The 14270-nt window shown below is 45.1% G+C and overlaps 1 protein-coding gene across 3 annotated transcripts in view; it reads left to right on the top strand.

Moving 5' to 3' along the window:
* The window catches only part of EVL (Enah/Vasp-like), a 161220-nt gene that overhangs the window by 129706 nt on the left and 17244 nt on the right, over positions 1-14270 (top strand). For all 3 annotated transcript variants that reach the window (XM_075151096.1, XM_075151099.1, XM_075151097.1), the window contains exon 4: positions 10068-10131. In XM_075151096.1, coding sequence (XP_075007197.1) covers positions 10068-10131 — 64 coding nt within the window. The remainder of the gene's footprint in view (positions 1-10067; positions 10132-14270) is intronic.

Here is a 14270-nt window from a genome sequence, read left to right as displayed (position 1 = left end):
TGATTTACACCTTCGGCTTCTTTGGAGCATCTACTGCCTGGGCTTTGTGTTAACCAGACCCCCATGCAGTGGCAGGGAGGTGACAGCTTCTCACTATGGCTAATGCTCTCGATTTTACAAGAGTCTGATGCTATTTGGCGTTTTTCTTAAAGTTCCGTTACTGCCTAAAGGCACGAGATTATGAGCTAATCTTAACCTTTATTGAAAAGTTTCGAACCTGGATCTGCAGGAAAATAGGCTTGACGCACATTCTAAAAATCAGAAAAGGAGGGGAAAAAAAAGAACTGAAGTGCTTGTGGGCTTGTTTATTTAACACTAATAATTGTGGAGTTTATTTAATACTTTTTTTTAGCTAGTCTTATGCTCCTGAATTTTATAGATTACTTTTTCACTTATGGCACTGATTGACATCTTGTCCCATCATCTTCCCTGTACGTGTTTATAAAGCCAGCAACATTGGAATCACACCCTCAGAAATTCAGCGATGCCTTTTTTTTCCCCTCAAAAACCCCCAACTATTCCCACAGCTTTCTGTGCACATACCATTTTTCTCAGAGCCAGAGGCAGTTCCCATAACAAAAGCAATCGGTCATCAACTAAGTAGGATGCTTACTTATCATGAAACTGCCTGCGGAAACAAGGCTGTCTCTCTGAACGCAGCAGAGCCCCCGTGCCAGCCCTGCAAAGGAAGGAGGTGCTGACGGTCCCCCCTCTGCTGCGTGGCAGGTGGCTGCCTCACCCGCCTCTATTTCATTAGCGCATAATTGAGCGGCCGCGGAATTAGTTCTTTCTTGCTCAGAGCTCAGCACAGCAAACAGAATCCCTCTGGGATGCTCCAGTTCCACCCTTCCCTGACCTGCGCGGAGGTTTCCTACACGTACCTCGCTGGCCGTACTCTCTGTTTCTTGGAAAGCCGGCGCTGCACAGGGTCTGGTCCTGTCCTGACACCTTCATTGGGCTCCATGGCGCTGGGGCCTGGTCCAGTTAGCTGTGTAGGCATCGCCTTCCGCTTTGCTGCCATCCTGAAGGTCTGGTCCTTGAAGCACTTCCCTGGGAAGTGGGGGACCGAGGTTCAGCCACCTCCCCTGCCCAGGGGGAACTGCAGCTTTCATTTCCCACCTCCCCCCGCCCCGACGAGCTCGTGCTATTCTAGATCAGTGTGCGGTTTTTTTCTTCCTGTTAGAGCTGAGCTGCTGAGAGCAAAATAATTCCCAGTTCTCATGCAATTCTTATATTTTACGTTAATCAGTCACCGGATAAAATACAGGGAGTCCCAGACCAGACACCTGGATGTCCCACCCCTGTTGCATGCCCTAACCATGGGGATGCAGTCCCACCACTCCAGGCTGCATTCTGGGGGAGATGCTGACCCCAATAGCCCTGGAGCCACCTCATTGTGGAAGGCTTCCTGTTTGCAGAGTCACCTATGTGTATTTTAAAATTTCTTTTAAAGCTGGTTGTGCTATCTTTCATGTGGAGGTAACCCAAGCTGTGCTCCTGAGCTGAGGCACTGACGCTGACATAAATGCACCCAAGGTTTGTCCTTTACATATTAAATATGATCCCTGCTGTCAGAGTGTGGTTGCTTACTGCAGGAGCTGCTTTAGCAGCGACTCATCTTCATTGCATTCAGAATGAAAAAACTAAGTTTTTCTCCTCCAGCTCAACCAAGACACCCGCATGAAAAATTATCAAATGCTGTGTCAGTGCCATGACGGATAAACAGCCAGGATCAAACAATTGCCATCATATTTTATGCAAAATAACTGAATTAACAGCTTTAGCAGTTGCGTCAAAGGCACACTGGTTTCACGTTGATGTGTTTAGTAGAACTTCTGGTGAATTGAGGATGATTTCTTTCTAATCATATTGCAGCACTGGATCTTTGCACGGCCTTTCTATTTGGTAACTCCTCTCTGGATCTCGTGTCTTACATCCTGCTCAGTGCATGTGCACAGCCGCGTGGTTGTGCATGTAGGGACCCCTGCAATTCCATTTGTTGGTTTTCCTAAAAAAAAGAAAAAAAAGGACTGTGCACAGTGCACACACCGTACATATGTACTTGCAGGAGGTGTGAACTGATGATAGGGTAGGGCGCTCCCATGTTAAGTACCAGGCTTGTTTTTCCAGCTCTGTCACTGTCCTTAAATCTTATCTATATCAGAAAGTTTCAGCATTAAATCATTAAAAACATTAAATCAGTTTCAGTTTAAATGAACAGACTTCATACAGACCCCCCGTGCTCACACACTTATTTCAGTTTAAGGAGGGCCTGTTTCATATTAGATTAAAGTAATCTTACAGGTAAAAGGTAAAAGATAAAGTAAAGCAATTGCAATTTTGGGAATGGCGCTTTTAAGAGCTTCTAAGCTGGGAGTTTCTACAATTCAGCTGGGAGTTGGTACCTGGATACACACTGCTCCTTGTCCAGTGTAGTATAATGTAAAATGAGGTTATGTAAAACATTGCTGGCGATGGTTTTAAGAGGATGTGTTTTACTTTGCATGGCCACAGACTTGCAGCAGTGTTGGTCACCAAAGGGACAAGGGAGGGAGGTAGAGAAGTTTTCTGGCACAGAGCTGGAAATGCTCATTTCACTGCACTCTTCTTGCCTTAGGTCAAACCAAAACTAATTTGGTCTGCATCAGAATAAGAGTGCCTTAGGTGACCTTTCGCATAGGTTTAACTGTGTCAGTAGCAAATCTCACCTGTAGGTAAATTGATGCAAACAAATTTTACTTGTGCAGACATGGTATCTGGGTGTAATCGAGTCACTTAACTTCTGCCTCACAGAGCATGAATGCCTTCAGCATTGGTGAAGCTTAATTAAGGCTGATAAAGTTCTTTGCAGTTCTCAGAGGAAAAGTTTGGTCCGTGTGTAAATGATGTTATAGAAGGTATTTAATGTACTCTGTTATAAATGCTGTGGAGGCACCCAGCCTGTGAATAACACTCTCTGAACCTCTTTCTAATTTCAAGTTAATGTTTAATAGGAATGAGGCAAACACTGCCTGAAAGCAGGCTTTGTGGCACTGTACCCAAACCCTCCCTTCTCTCTGCCAGGGTGGTTTTGCTTACCGTGATTCAAATGATCCAACAGGATCCTGTACGGAGCTGCAGGCACTCTGTCACATAGTTAACAGTGCAACAAAACCCTAATGGCATTAAAATTTTTAAAACTGAGCCACTAGTGACCCATGGACAAAAATGCCCGATTCGTCCGTCTGTCCGTGCTTTGCCTCAGCCCTTGCACCCCTGTCAGACGGACGCTGCCCGCAGCACGCCTAACGCGTGAGCTGTTGCACGTCAAACGAGGCAGGACGTGCGGAGTCCCAAACCCCCGGCGTGGAAGCGCCGTGGCAGCACTCGTGAGGGGCCCATGGCTCTGCCAGCTGCGGTGATGGGGCGCAGGGAGCGGGGTCATCCCTCTTCCCAGTCCTTTAACTCGCCACGGAAATTTAGGTCTACGTGACCTGCCATGTCATCCAACTCTGGTTGTACTAGCTTGGGCTCCGGAAGTGTAGGCACCCTGCTTTATCTACGTGCTTTATCTAGGCTAATTAGATCGGTGCTTTGTCCAGGATAATTGTCTCTACTAATGCGTTTGAGCGCAGCGTCACTAGCAGAGCGATGTTGCGCTCGGCTCCTGCGCCCGCTCCCTCGGGGGGCGCTGCCTCGCGGCGTGTGGCCGTGCCGGGAGGTCTCCGGCAGGTGCAGTCCCCACCAGCACAGGCCGAGGGGGCCGACAGCAGGTTGAGGCCCTCGGGGCAGAGGCAGATGTTTAAAGTGCTGACAGAGTCTCGGCAGCAGCAGCGTGATTGCCTAACAGCGGCAAGAGAGCTAAACTTACAGCCCGGCTGTGACCGGGGGGAAGCGGTGGGGTGAGGAGACGCCGATAACTCCCCCCCTCCGGACGGAGCGGGGCCGGAGCCCGCTTGATTTCACACCCACGTCGCAAGGTGGTCTGCCGGTGGGGCGCTCGGGGGGGACCGGGCAGCAGCGCAGCGGGGAGCGAGGAACTGCCCTGACTGTGTGGGGGTGAAGGGGAGAGGTTATGGTGGAGGCAGCAAAACGCACTGTTCAGCCGAGTCCCGGCGTGGGTTTGCAGGCTGGCCCCAGGAGCTGGCAGCAGCCCGGCCAGGACTCCCTCCCCAGTGCCCTACCACAGGGAACGGTGGCCCCGGCTGTACCTGAACGGGGACGCTGCGATTAGCATTGGTCAGAAATGCTTTTGACAATTGATTTTTTTTTTTCCTGTCAGAAAATGCCAATTTCTTTGAAAGATACTTCTGTGGGAAAGAAAAGCTTTGCAGGAACTTGTAATCTGGAATGATTTCTTCTGTTCTGGTCAGGATAAGCAAGTGTTTATGTCACATTCCCAGGATATAAATGACGACGGGTCAGACCTGGTGCCTGAACCTGAGCCTCCCGCAATCCAAGTACGTGCTGAAACCATCAAGCAATGAGGGAGAGCTGTCTGCCTGTCTCCCATCTCTTTTCCTCCCATAATCTGCTGTGGTTTTTTCACACAAATCATCATGTTCTGTTCATATGCAGAACAAAAATTTTCAATCATCTCATGAATTTAAAGCCCAGATGATATATTTCTGACTCAGCTCTGACTCTGTAGCCTTTCCTTAGCCCACCACATTCATCACACTGGTCCATAAGCACCACACAGGCTATAGGGGTTGCAGAAATCCCACCTGGGGGCTGCTTCCAGTGTGTATAATGAATAAAAGATCTGTAAGTGGGTTAGATTGGACCTTCTGTATTGAAGAAGCACAAAATCCTGGTTGCTCAGGGAAATGGGCCTAGTTTTGCCACTTTCTTGAGTGCATGCAGTCAGTGGTGCTTGCAGTTGTAGCACAAATGAAAGAGGAAAAAGCTGCTTGGGGCCGCCCCAGCGGGAGAGAAATTATCACATTGTTCCTGCTTGCTCGTGCCTTCCCACCGCAGCTACGCCAGAGTGGAAGCCGGAGCCTGGGTTTTCCCTCGGTGGCAGCTTTGGTCCTGTTTTGTGGCTGGCTGTGGGTCCGGATGTGGACATCTCCGAGCAGTGGCAGGGCGCAGTGGTGCAGGAGCAGCCACCGGCGTATGGAAACCATCACACCCACTGCAAAGCAGTGCCCTATGCCAGGAGTTCCCCATCGCCGTCTTTAGGGACAGCTGGGGAAAGGCAGAGAAGGTGCTGGGGCGGCTGAGCGGGGGGAGAAAAAGCAAACACGGAAAACGTCCGTGTGCTCCCAAAATCTGCCCTGAGCTGAATCACAAGATGCTTATATAAAAATGTGGTTAATTATTACAAAGCAACGAAGCGAGGAAACGCAGACATTCACAGCGTATCTCCTGCATTAATTAGTTGCTAAAAATGTAGATCGCAACAGCTGTGAAGCTGCAAACGGGTCAGTAGCAAAACCGTCTCTTCTGGTTATTGTGCTGAGAAGCGCTCTTCTCTGTGAGGCTGTTCCCAAAGGCTCGGGAAGGTTCCTATCAGGGTCGGAGGCAGCTCACAGGCCAACTCAAGAAGCACATTTAAATGAGGATGCCATCACCAAGAGCACTTACTGTTCATGTCTGCTCGGGTCTGAGAAAAAAATAAAAATGTGGAGAGGATTTAAACCTAGAAATCCACTTGAATTTAAAAAACCCTCAGTCAAACAGGTGTCTGCTGTATATGCACTGCAGAGCTTACACATACGGAACCAAGCGTAAAAATAATCCCTGCCTTCAGTATCTGTATGAGCTTTGGCCGAGCATGCTAAAAGCAAGCTCAAGGACGAGAGAAACAAGAGGCTCTACCATTATGGAGATTGAAGTTGTCTGCAGACTTCACGTCGGATGGTGGTGTGGCTGGGTCTGCCGAGAAGTCTGGACTGGGGGGGGGGGAGATCTAGCAGACTTTATGTTTCTGGCAATGAAGAGACCTGAAACTTTGGGTTGGACTTTTAAGTGTATTGACCACCCTTAGGCAAAATCTTGGTTGCCAAAACAGGGTGCATCTAACCTTTTTCTTTAGGGTTTGCAAATTGAGGTTTCATATTACTGTAGAAAAATAATTGGTTTGAATAAGATCACAAGCAGGATGCCAGAAGGAATTGTTCTTTATGGTCGTGAGTAACTCAAGCAAAACAACCACCAGTGCCAAACAGAACCGGTGTGTTTCCCCACCGGTGGCAAGGAGAGCTGTAACCCCACTGGCAGCAAAAGGTGTAACTGCCCCGAACACCCTGTTGTCCCAGGACAACTCCACATGCAATTTTCCTCAAACTCTTTTCCAACCACTTCCAATCAGTACAAGCCTCTGCAGGAACACACAACAGGTATCCCTGTTCCCATGGGCTGTGATTGACCACTGCAGCTGGTCTAGGCTTTTCCTCAGGTAGCATTATTTTACCAACTTTTACTCCACCACTTCATGTTTTACAAAGGAGGGAGGACAAGCCACCTATTGCATCTTCATCCTCCTCTTCTGTTCATGCTTGCCGTTTTTTGTCTCCCAACTTTGTTAGGGTACTTCACTTCTAAAGCACTTTGAGAAGAAAGGTGTGCTAAACAAAACTAATGTGCAGAAGAGGACATTAAAAGCATCTTAGGATTGGGTATGAAGTGAAGATAGTTCACTTCTTTAATGTCTCACTACTGGTCACTAGTAAAATAGAAGAAAAATGAGTCTGGAAAAGATTTAAATAAATGAATGATGTTTTGCTGCAGTGTGTTGATTTAAGTAAGAAATCTAAACCTGTAAAAGAGAGGAATTAGTCGTTACTCAGAAAACACTAGTTGTTACATGTCTCAAAATATCTGAGAGAGAATTAAGGCATTTGGGGGGCCGTGCAGTCATGTACCCTGTACATCTGAAAAGTTGTCTGGCTTTTTAAATTAATGTGCAAATAAAAAGATCTGCAAATTTGTCACCATTTATGTGAAAAAGTTTTGAACATCGATTATTTACTGAGTCAGGTCTGAAGTATCCTTTTGATCTTTTTTCTCTTGTTTTTGTCTGCCAAAAGGGGAGGGCATTTCTATAGAAACTATGAAGAAATTGGCAATTTCAAAACATAATTAGGAGCTTTATGTGCTTCATTTTAAGGACATTTCACACTATGAGCAAATAATAATAAGAACAAAATGCTGCCAACTGAAACAATCAGCTGGTTCTTAATGTAAAAAAAAAAAAATTACGGACTATTAATACATGGAGCTCATCTCTGAATAAGGGAGTGAAATTAAGTTATTTCAGTGAAGTGAGGGAAAAATTTTCCAGTAGCATTGTCTGAATTGGCTTGTGTTCTGCCCTGGAATATATCAGGTACTTGCTGTACCACAGACAGATTTTTTTTAAAGCCAGTGTTCATTTTGCAACCACGTATTGCAACCAAAAGCTGTGTATTTAGTTTCAAGTGTGGTCTTAATCCTACAAGCATACTGGAAAATATAACTAAACTCATTGAATTTACTAGGAGTCCTTCATGCTGAAAATTGAGACGGACTTGTTTGCAGACTCATATGCTCTTTCATTTACCTGCCTGCTTTGGAAGATCAGCTTGAGAAAGCTCCAGGTGATAAAAAGCAATAACCCCAACTGCTTTGGAAGATCAGCTTGAGAAAGCTCCAGGTGATAAAAAGCAATAACCCCAACTTCCAGATGTGTTTTGTAACGTTGCCTTAAAAGGACTTCTTTAGACCGCTTTCCAAATTGATTTGGTTGGATTAGTTTGGTTGTAAACCAACATAGCCAGTTCATAACAGTGCCCACAGGAAAAAGGAGTTGGTTTTTTTGTGTGGTGTTGCTAGTCTGGTCTTTGATTCCTTCTGCAAGTCTAGTGTTAGTCAAACTGGCCACACTGCCTCATTTTTCTGGGCATTTGGCCCCAAGAGAAGATTCATGGCAAAGTACCAGATTAAGACGGCATCATTAGAGCCTCCTCTATACTTTGACATGATTTATTGCCAGGGAAGAATTGTTGTTCCTGCTGCCTCATCCTCTGGCCTTTCTTGTTTACGTTGGCGCCTACTTTTAGTCCTCTTTCCAAGCAGAGTGCAGGCTCCTGTGTGATGCTCTGAGTCTTTATACAAGGGAGGTTTTCTCATGAAGAAATCATATGCAGGGATGAGCATGGCTAAGTCTTGTCACAGTGGAATTTGTTACCCGGAGAGGGAGGCATAACTGACTTAAGCCTTGAAGTCTTTCACCCAGAAGTCTGCTTATTAAACATCTCGCAGGTACGTGTGTGTGCACGGGAGAGCGTGGGTGTTAGCTGCACACACCAGAGCCAGGGTCCAAACCGGTGACACTGCTGACTGGGTGGAGAATGGTCCAGTCGCACAGGTTGGGGATGGGACCTCGCCTGTCTTCCTGCGGCGTTCAGAAGTAGTTTAAATTCACTCTGTAACTGCGGCTCAGGGGTAGCTCTGGCCTTCTTTCACTTCAGTGGTGAAGATGCACAGTACAAGCATTCACGCAGTAACATGGCTTCCTTGTCACACCTTAAACTCCTTACACGTGAGCCTCCTGCTCTGCGCTTCCCAAATACCTGCTAAGTTTTTTCCTCAGGCTTGCTTCCAAAAGAAACCACCCTCTCCCCCCATTCATTGTTGCCTGTGATCTTTACAAAATGTGGCATTTCTGTCTATGTGGTTTGCCAAAGGCCTGTGGCAAACAATATTGTCAGTCATGAGACATTAAAGAAGTGAACTGTCTTCACGTCATACCCAATCCTAAGATATTTTTAAATGTCAGAGCTTTTGACTCAGTGGTTGTCACTGGTTCCAATTTTGTGATACCCAAAACTGGAATACATGGGCCTGATTTTCAGAAAGTGCTGTGTTCCCTTTCTGCAAATGTTAGTCCTTAAACACATTTCAAAAATATGCACAGTTTCATCAGGATCAGTCAATGCTCTGGAATTTCTGACTGCGATGCATTTCTGCCATCTTTCCTGTTTTCACACAGTCATACTTTCTAAATTCGTTTTCAGATGACATAAAGAAGATTGAGACATATCCTTAATGATTTATGAGTGACATATTTGGGTTTGTAAGTGTTTAATTCTGATTCGCTCTTGTTGGATAACTTTTAAAAGAATGAAATTTTACATTTGAAAATGAAAAAAAAAAGGTAGACCTAATTGTTTCGTGCATATAGCTGATCTATTTCTCAGTGCAATTTATCAGGAAAATTGCTGTTGCATTTAGTAGAACTCTTATCTGTTTAGTCCCAGTTGAAACCCACCTCGTCAAATCAGTGGAACAATCCACCAAATGCAAGACCATTGTAGCTTATGTTACCAACAATTATTTTTATTTTCAGAATAATTATTTCTTTTTGAAAATGGCATGTAAGTGTCAGTGTGCTTGATTAAATGTGCAGGAACAGAGATTAAATGATCAGAGTCAAGAGGAGATGTGACTTAAATGGTGACATACGTAGTTGAGTTTTGTTGGTGACTGCCAGTGAGAGCTCAGCTTGGTGTGGATCCTGCAGAAGCAGAAGACTGACAGCGTTGTAAAAAGAAAAGCCACTTTTCTAAAAGGCTTGTTTAATCTTGCATCTCCTTGCACCTTCCATCAGTTAGCTTCTTGATGCCACCTCAGCATGAGAGCAGCAATAGTTAGCATGTATGCTCACAAACTCAGCACTGTGGTTGAATTACTGTGCAAGCACAGAATAATCCAGGGAGGTTGGATCTGAACCCTACAGAAGCTAGAAATGCATCCCAGTGCGATGGACTGTCCTTCCACAGGACATCTTTTGCAATGCTGCGGGTCTTCACCCTCACCAAGGGATGAGTATGTAGCCTACAGCTACCACAATGCCGAGTTACTGGACAAATCTGCTCATGCATTTAGCTATTGGATTCTCCCAGTGGGACTAAAAATTTACAGGAGGCGATGATTTGTCTAATAGAAAAAAATAAATTAGAAAAAAAAAGCGAAGAGAGGACAATAATGCTTGAGGTTTTCTCTCATAGTAAGATAGAGACGCAATTAATCTGAGTGGCACTGTTTTTTGAAAAGTCAGCTACATTTGCTTCCCTAATAGCATTCTGTTCTTTTTTCTGTAGGTCCAGCTGCCCAGCGCCAGGTCCAGAATGGGCCATCTCCAGATGAGATGGAAGCACAGAGAAGGTAAGTGGAGTTAATCAGTTACGGTAGAGTTCTAGTTTGTAACTTGGATGAACGTGCAGTCCTTGCTCACCAGTAAGCACTGTTCTTTTTACTTGTACCTGTTTTAAGCTAATTCTGAGTTTTCTGTAACTCTAACGATTGCTAACGATCTGTAATGACTTTTTAAAGGGTGAACTGAAGCCCTAGGTAAACTCTCTGCTCAAAGGCAAGCGTGAGGCATGCTGATGCTCAGCATTAAAACATGCTCAAAAGCATTTTGTAGAGTGTGTTTCTCAAGCTCATTAAGAAAGCCTAACCTTACCCTGTTCTGGATCACCTGCTGGCAGCTGACAGTCATATTGCCCAGGGAGCATCTGACGGACCATATACACTCTCATTAATAGCTTAAGCCATTTTGTGTATGGCTACTTCCTATATCATATGCTGTTCCTTTTATGAATGTTTTGCTCTAAACCACCGTAATAAATGAAATTGTAAAGTTACACCCTTCACCTTTACACGTATGTCTAGGCTTAGTACCGTTATTACACGTGGCCTTTTCTCTAGCTGCCAGGAGTGGTCTCCTAGACATCAAAGGGTAAGTAGGCAGGAGTGTCCACCCTTATATGCCTGTCTCCATAATCAAATTATGAGGCCCACCTCATTTCAGCTTTGCTGATTCAGCCAAGATTCCTGTAGCAGCAGTAAAAATCCCTGTAGCAGCAGTATCTTCAGCTTCCTTCGCTAAGTATAAGACATACCTGTCCCATTCTGGACATTCGTCTGAGTGGTAGTCCGTGCTATCAGAGCTGTGATCTGTCTGCTGGGCATCGGTGGTGTCCCTGCCAGCAGCACTGCTTAGCCAGGCTTGTGCTTCCTTGCTGAAGCATAGGCTTGTGCACACAAAATAAGCACCGTTGTTTCCCATATTCCTGTTCACTGCAAGTGTGTTTCTCCTACTGTATGAGAAACACCACAGAATATTCTGTCGTAACACGTATAAGCTGGTGAACCTCACTTCATCAGGAGCGTGTTGGAGTACAGAAATCAGCAGGACCTGTCGCTGCTCCCAGTTTGTTGCCTGGCATTGCTTAAATGAGGTGTCTGCATTTGCTTCTGTAACGAGAGGAGGATCAGCAAGTGCAGTTAGCCCTCCGGAGGACTTGGCTGAGTGTTTGGTTCAGATAATAAATAGCTTTGTAAGGATTTTAGTGGAACCAGACCTGCAGGGGCAGTTCAGCACCAAAGATGTCGGATGTTGGTCTGACGTGACAGAGGCTCAGTGAGCTCTGCCTTCGTTTGTAGGTGCAACCCGTAAGCAGGCAAGGTCCCCCCTTGCAGGGTCCAGGGACTGCCCTGGTCCTATGAGTAGTGTAGCTTAATGTCGCCTGCTCCTGGAGCAGCAGAGATGAAGTGTTGCAGTATATCGTTTGCATTCATGCTCCAGAGCTACCGTTCTGACTGGTCCCTACACAAAACCATGTATAGGTCAGTCAAGACAAGGCCCTTACACAGGCTGTGGTAGGTACCTAGGGTTCTCTCTTCCCCCCTCCAAAAACTGTTCCTGCGCCTTTGTGAATAACTCTGAATGGCCTCAGATTTAGTAGGGATTTACATATGACCATTAAAGGGTCAGCGGGTAATGATATTTCGCTTGAGATTTGTAAGATTTACTTTGGGATAGCAGAGCTATCATAAAGGTCAGAGGAGAGCTCCTGCTCCCCCAGAGGCAGGGGGGATGCCGCCTGTCCCTGCCGCCTGGCTGAAAGACCTGACCCAGCTCTTCCTTTAACCAGTGGAATTCACTGATTCTTCAGACCATATGTAACTCAGACCTCAAATTTAGGTGTCTGTGCATTTAAAGTGTGAGCAGCTGAACTACATCAGAAAAAAAAATTATTTTTATTGTTTTTTGTTTAGAGACAGTAAAAGCCTTTTGGGTAGGTATTATTTGACTGCTACAGGGCATATGGTTCTGGGAAAGCTTCTTTTGCTCCACTGGACTGGAACAAGCTATGCCAGTAGATGCACTTAGATATTACTGCATCTGCACTAGAGGATTTTCAGCTTTAATTATGCTGATGCATTCTTTAAGCATAGAGCAGACCTAATTTTAGGCCTAGCTTTTTTTGAACATCTTATAAGCAGGCAAGGAAATGAAGTTATGGTAACTACCCTGCAAATTTGTCTGTTTAACAGGTTTTTTAGCGACCTTTACACAAATGTTAAAAGAATATATTTTTAAGTCAGAGTGTAATTTGTCCCCTCTTGTACTTTACTCCTTGCATACTCCTTAAGCAGCCTTGTGCCAATCTCAGGCTTTATTTAGTTCCACTGGAATAGATTTGACTTCCTAAGAGTGTAAGAACTTCTCCTTTCAGCACGTGTGCGAGGGTGTGTTTGGCACTTTTTAAACTGCTTTTGCACAAGGGCAGACAGCGCTGGCATGAACTCTGACAACTTCAGATGGCGGTGGCTGACCCTTGTTTTGGGGAGCACCCTGCACCTGTATCTGCTCTGCAGCGGCTCTCGCGACTTGGAGACATCTTACCCATATTTCTTCCCTGGTCTGTTAGGCTGGAGTTTTCTAAGTCTGTCCTCCAGATAAACCTAGAATTTCCCACAGGTTTAACGAGGAAAATATATGTGTCAAGTTGTTCTTCATCATTACACTTTGCTAATAAATGCCAAGCTAAGGTAGGGGACGGTATGCTTAGGAAATTCTTAGTACATGTGTTTACAATTGAAATTTTAGCAGTGCAATTGATGCTGTTGCATATGTGTTCAGCCCATAACTATCAAGTACGAGCCAGGGTATGTATTGTAGTAAAGATTTCTATTTATTTGGTTTAAAGTGTCATAGCTTAAATGAAACCAGTTGAATCATCCAACTAAGGCTGTTCCTCAAAACTGTTTCCCCTTTGCACATATAATAATTTCCTCAGCTGCTTATAATGGTTTTCCAGAAATTGCTGGTGTTCGATGGATTGCACGTCCTGAACATAAAACCAGTTTAGGATTGATCCCTCCACAGCGAATAATTATAATTGTGGATTTTCCTGTCTCATCTATTGAATTAGAATTGAAATATGGGAAATTTGTTTTGCAAATTAAGACATTCTTTTTTCCTTACATAATGTAACTTTATTTTTCTGGACTTTTTTCTAAAAAAGCTTTTATTTGTATGTAAGAAGATAGAATTATTTAAAATTGCAGACTCAGGAGAGTACAAATAAAAATGTAACTGGGAGATCTCTCTAAAATACTACATAAGGAGTCAAAATAGAAGTGTTGCCTAGAGTTAAGCTTGCCTTACTATACAGACCATGAAGTAAAGTTGTTACAGAGAAAAGAAATCTCTATGCAGTTAAGACTGGCCCAAACATATATGGAACAAATTTAAGGCAAACTTGGCCTAGAAATCGTGGAAGAAAATGATAATAAACCTTTTTACCAAGTGTTCCAGTAAGGTAATTTCAGAGTTGTGTTTTAATATTGTTGAAATCTTCAGTCCATATCCATGCACATGGTAAAAAGCCTGGCAAATAGTCTAGTTTTTAGCTCTCAATCTTTTTAACAAGATAAATGCCAGGGAGGGTTTGTGGCAGGGATCAGAGTGACAGCTCTCTCTGAAGAAGCGTTACAGCGTGCGAGAGAAGACCTCTGCTGATAGACCCTGGGAACTGCACATCTCTGGAAAGCAGACCCTGGGAAAAGGCTTGGCAGTGCATTTCCCTATGGGACACCAGGGCTGGGTAGCATGGGAGCTTTTCCTGGGTGGGAAGGTGCCAAAAAAGCAGCAGTGCAATGTGATCTGCATTTGTGGAGGAAACGCGGGGGTCGTGGTCCCCGTGGCCACGCTGGCCGGCACAGGGGCGGCTGTGCTGGGGCGTCAGATGGCAGGCTGTCAGCCAGGCTGTGCAGCTGGACAAAACAGGTTTTGTACAGTCAGCACCTAAACGCAGATCAAGCTTCCTTATATTTTCATTTTAACTACAAGTCCTTTGGGCTCCCGATCTGTAAGAGACTCAGGATTGTGTGCTTTTATGCGAGACGCCCCTTACTCTTCCCTTGCAGTGCTTGTGCACTTCAGGTTAACGACATGCGTGGTTGCTGTGCTCTCCTGGAGCTGGGGCACTGACTGCTCCTCCTGCAGAGCC

This window comes from Calonectris borealis, chromosome 5, assembly GCF_964195595.1.
Source record: "Calonectris borealis chromosome 5, bCalBor7.hap1.2, whole genome shotgun sequence".
NCBI lineage: Eukaryota > Metazoa > Chordata > Aves > Procellariiformes > Procellariidae > Calonectris > Calonectris borealis.
The sequence above is the reverse complement of the archived record's forward strand: the minus strand, read 5'-3'. Positions and strand labels throughout refer to the sequence as shown.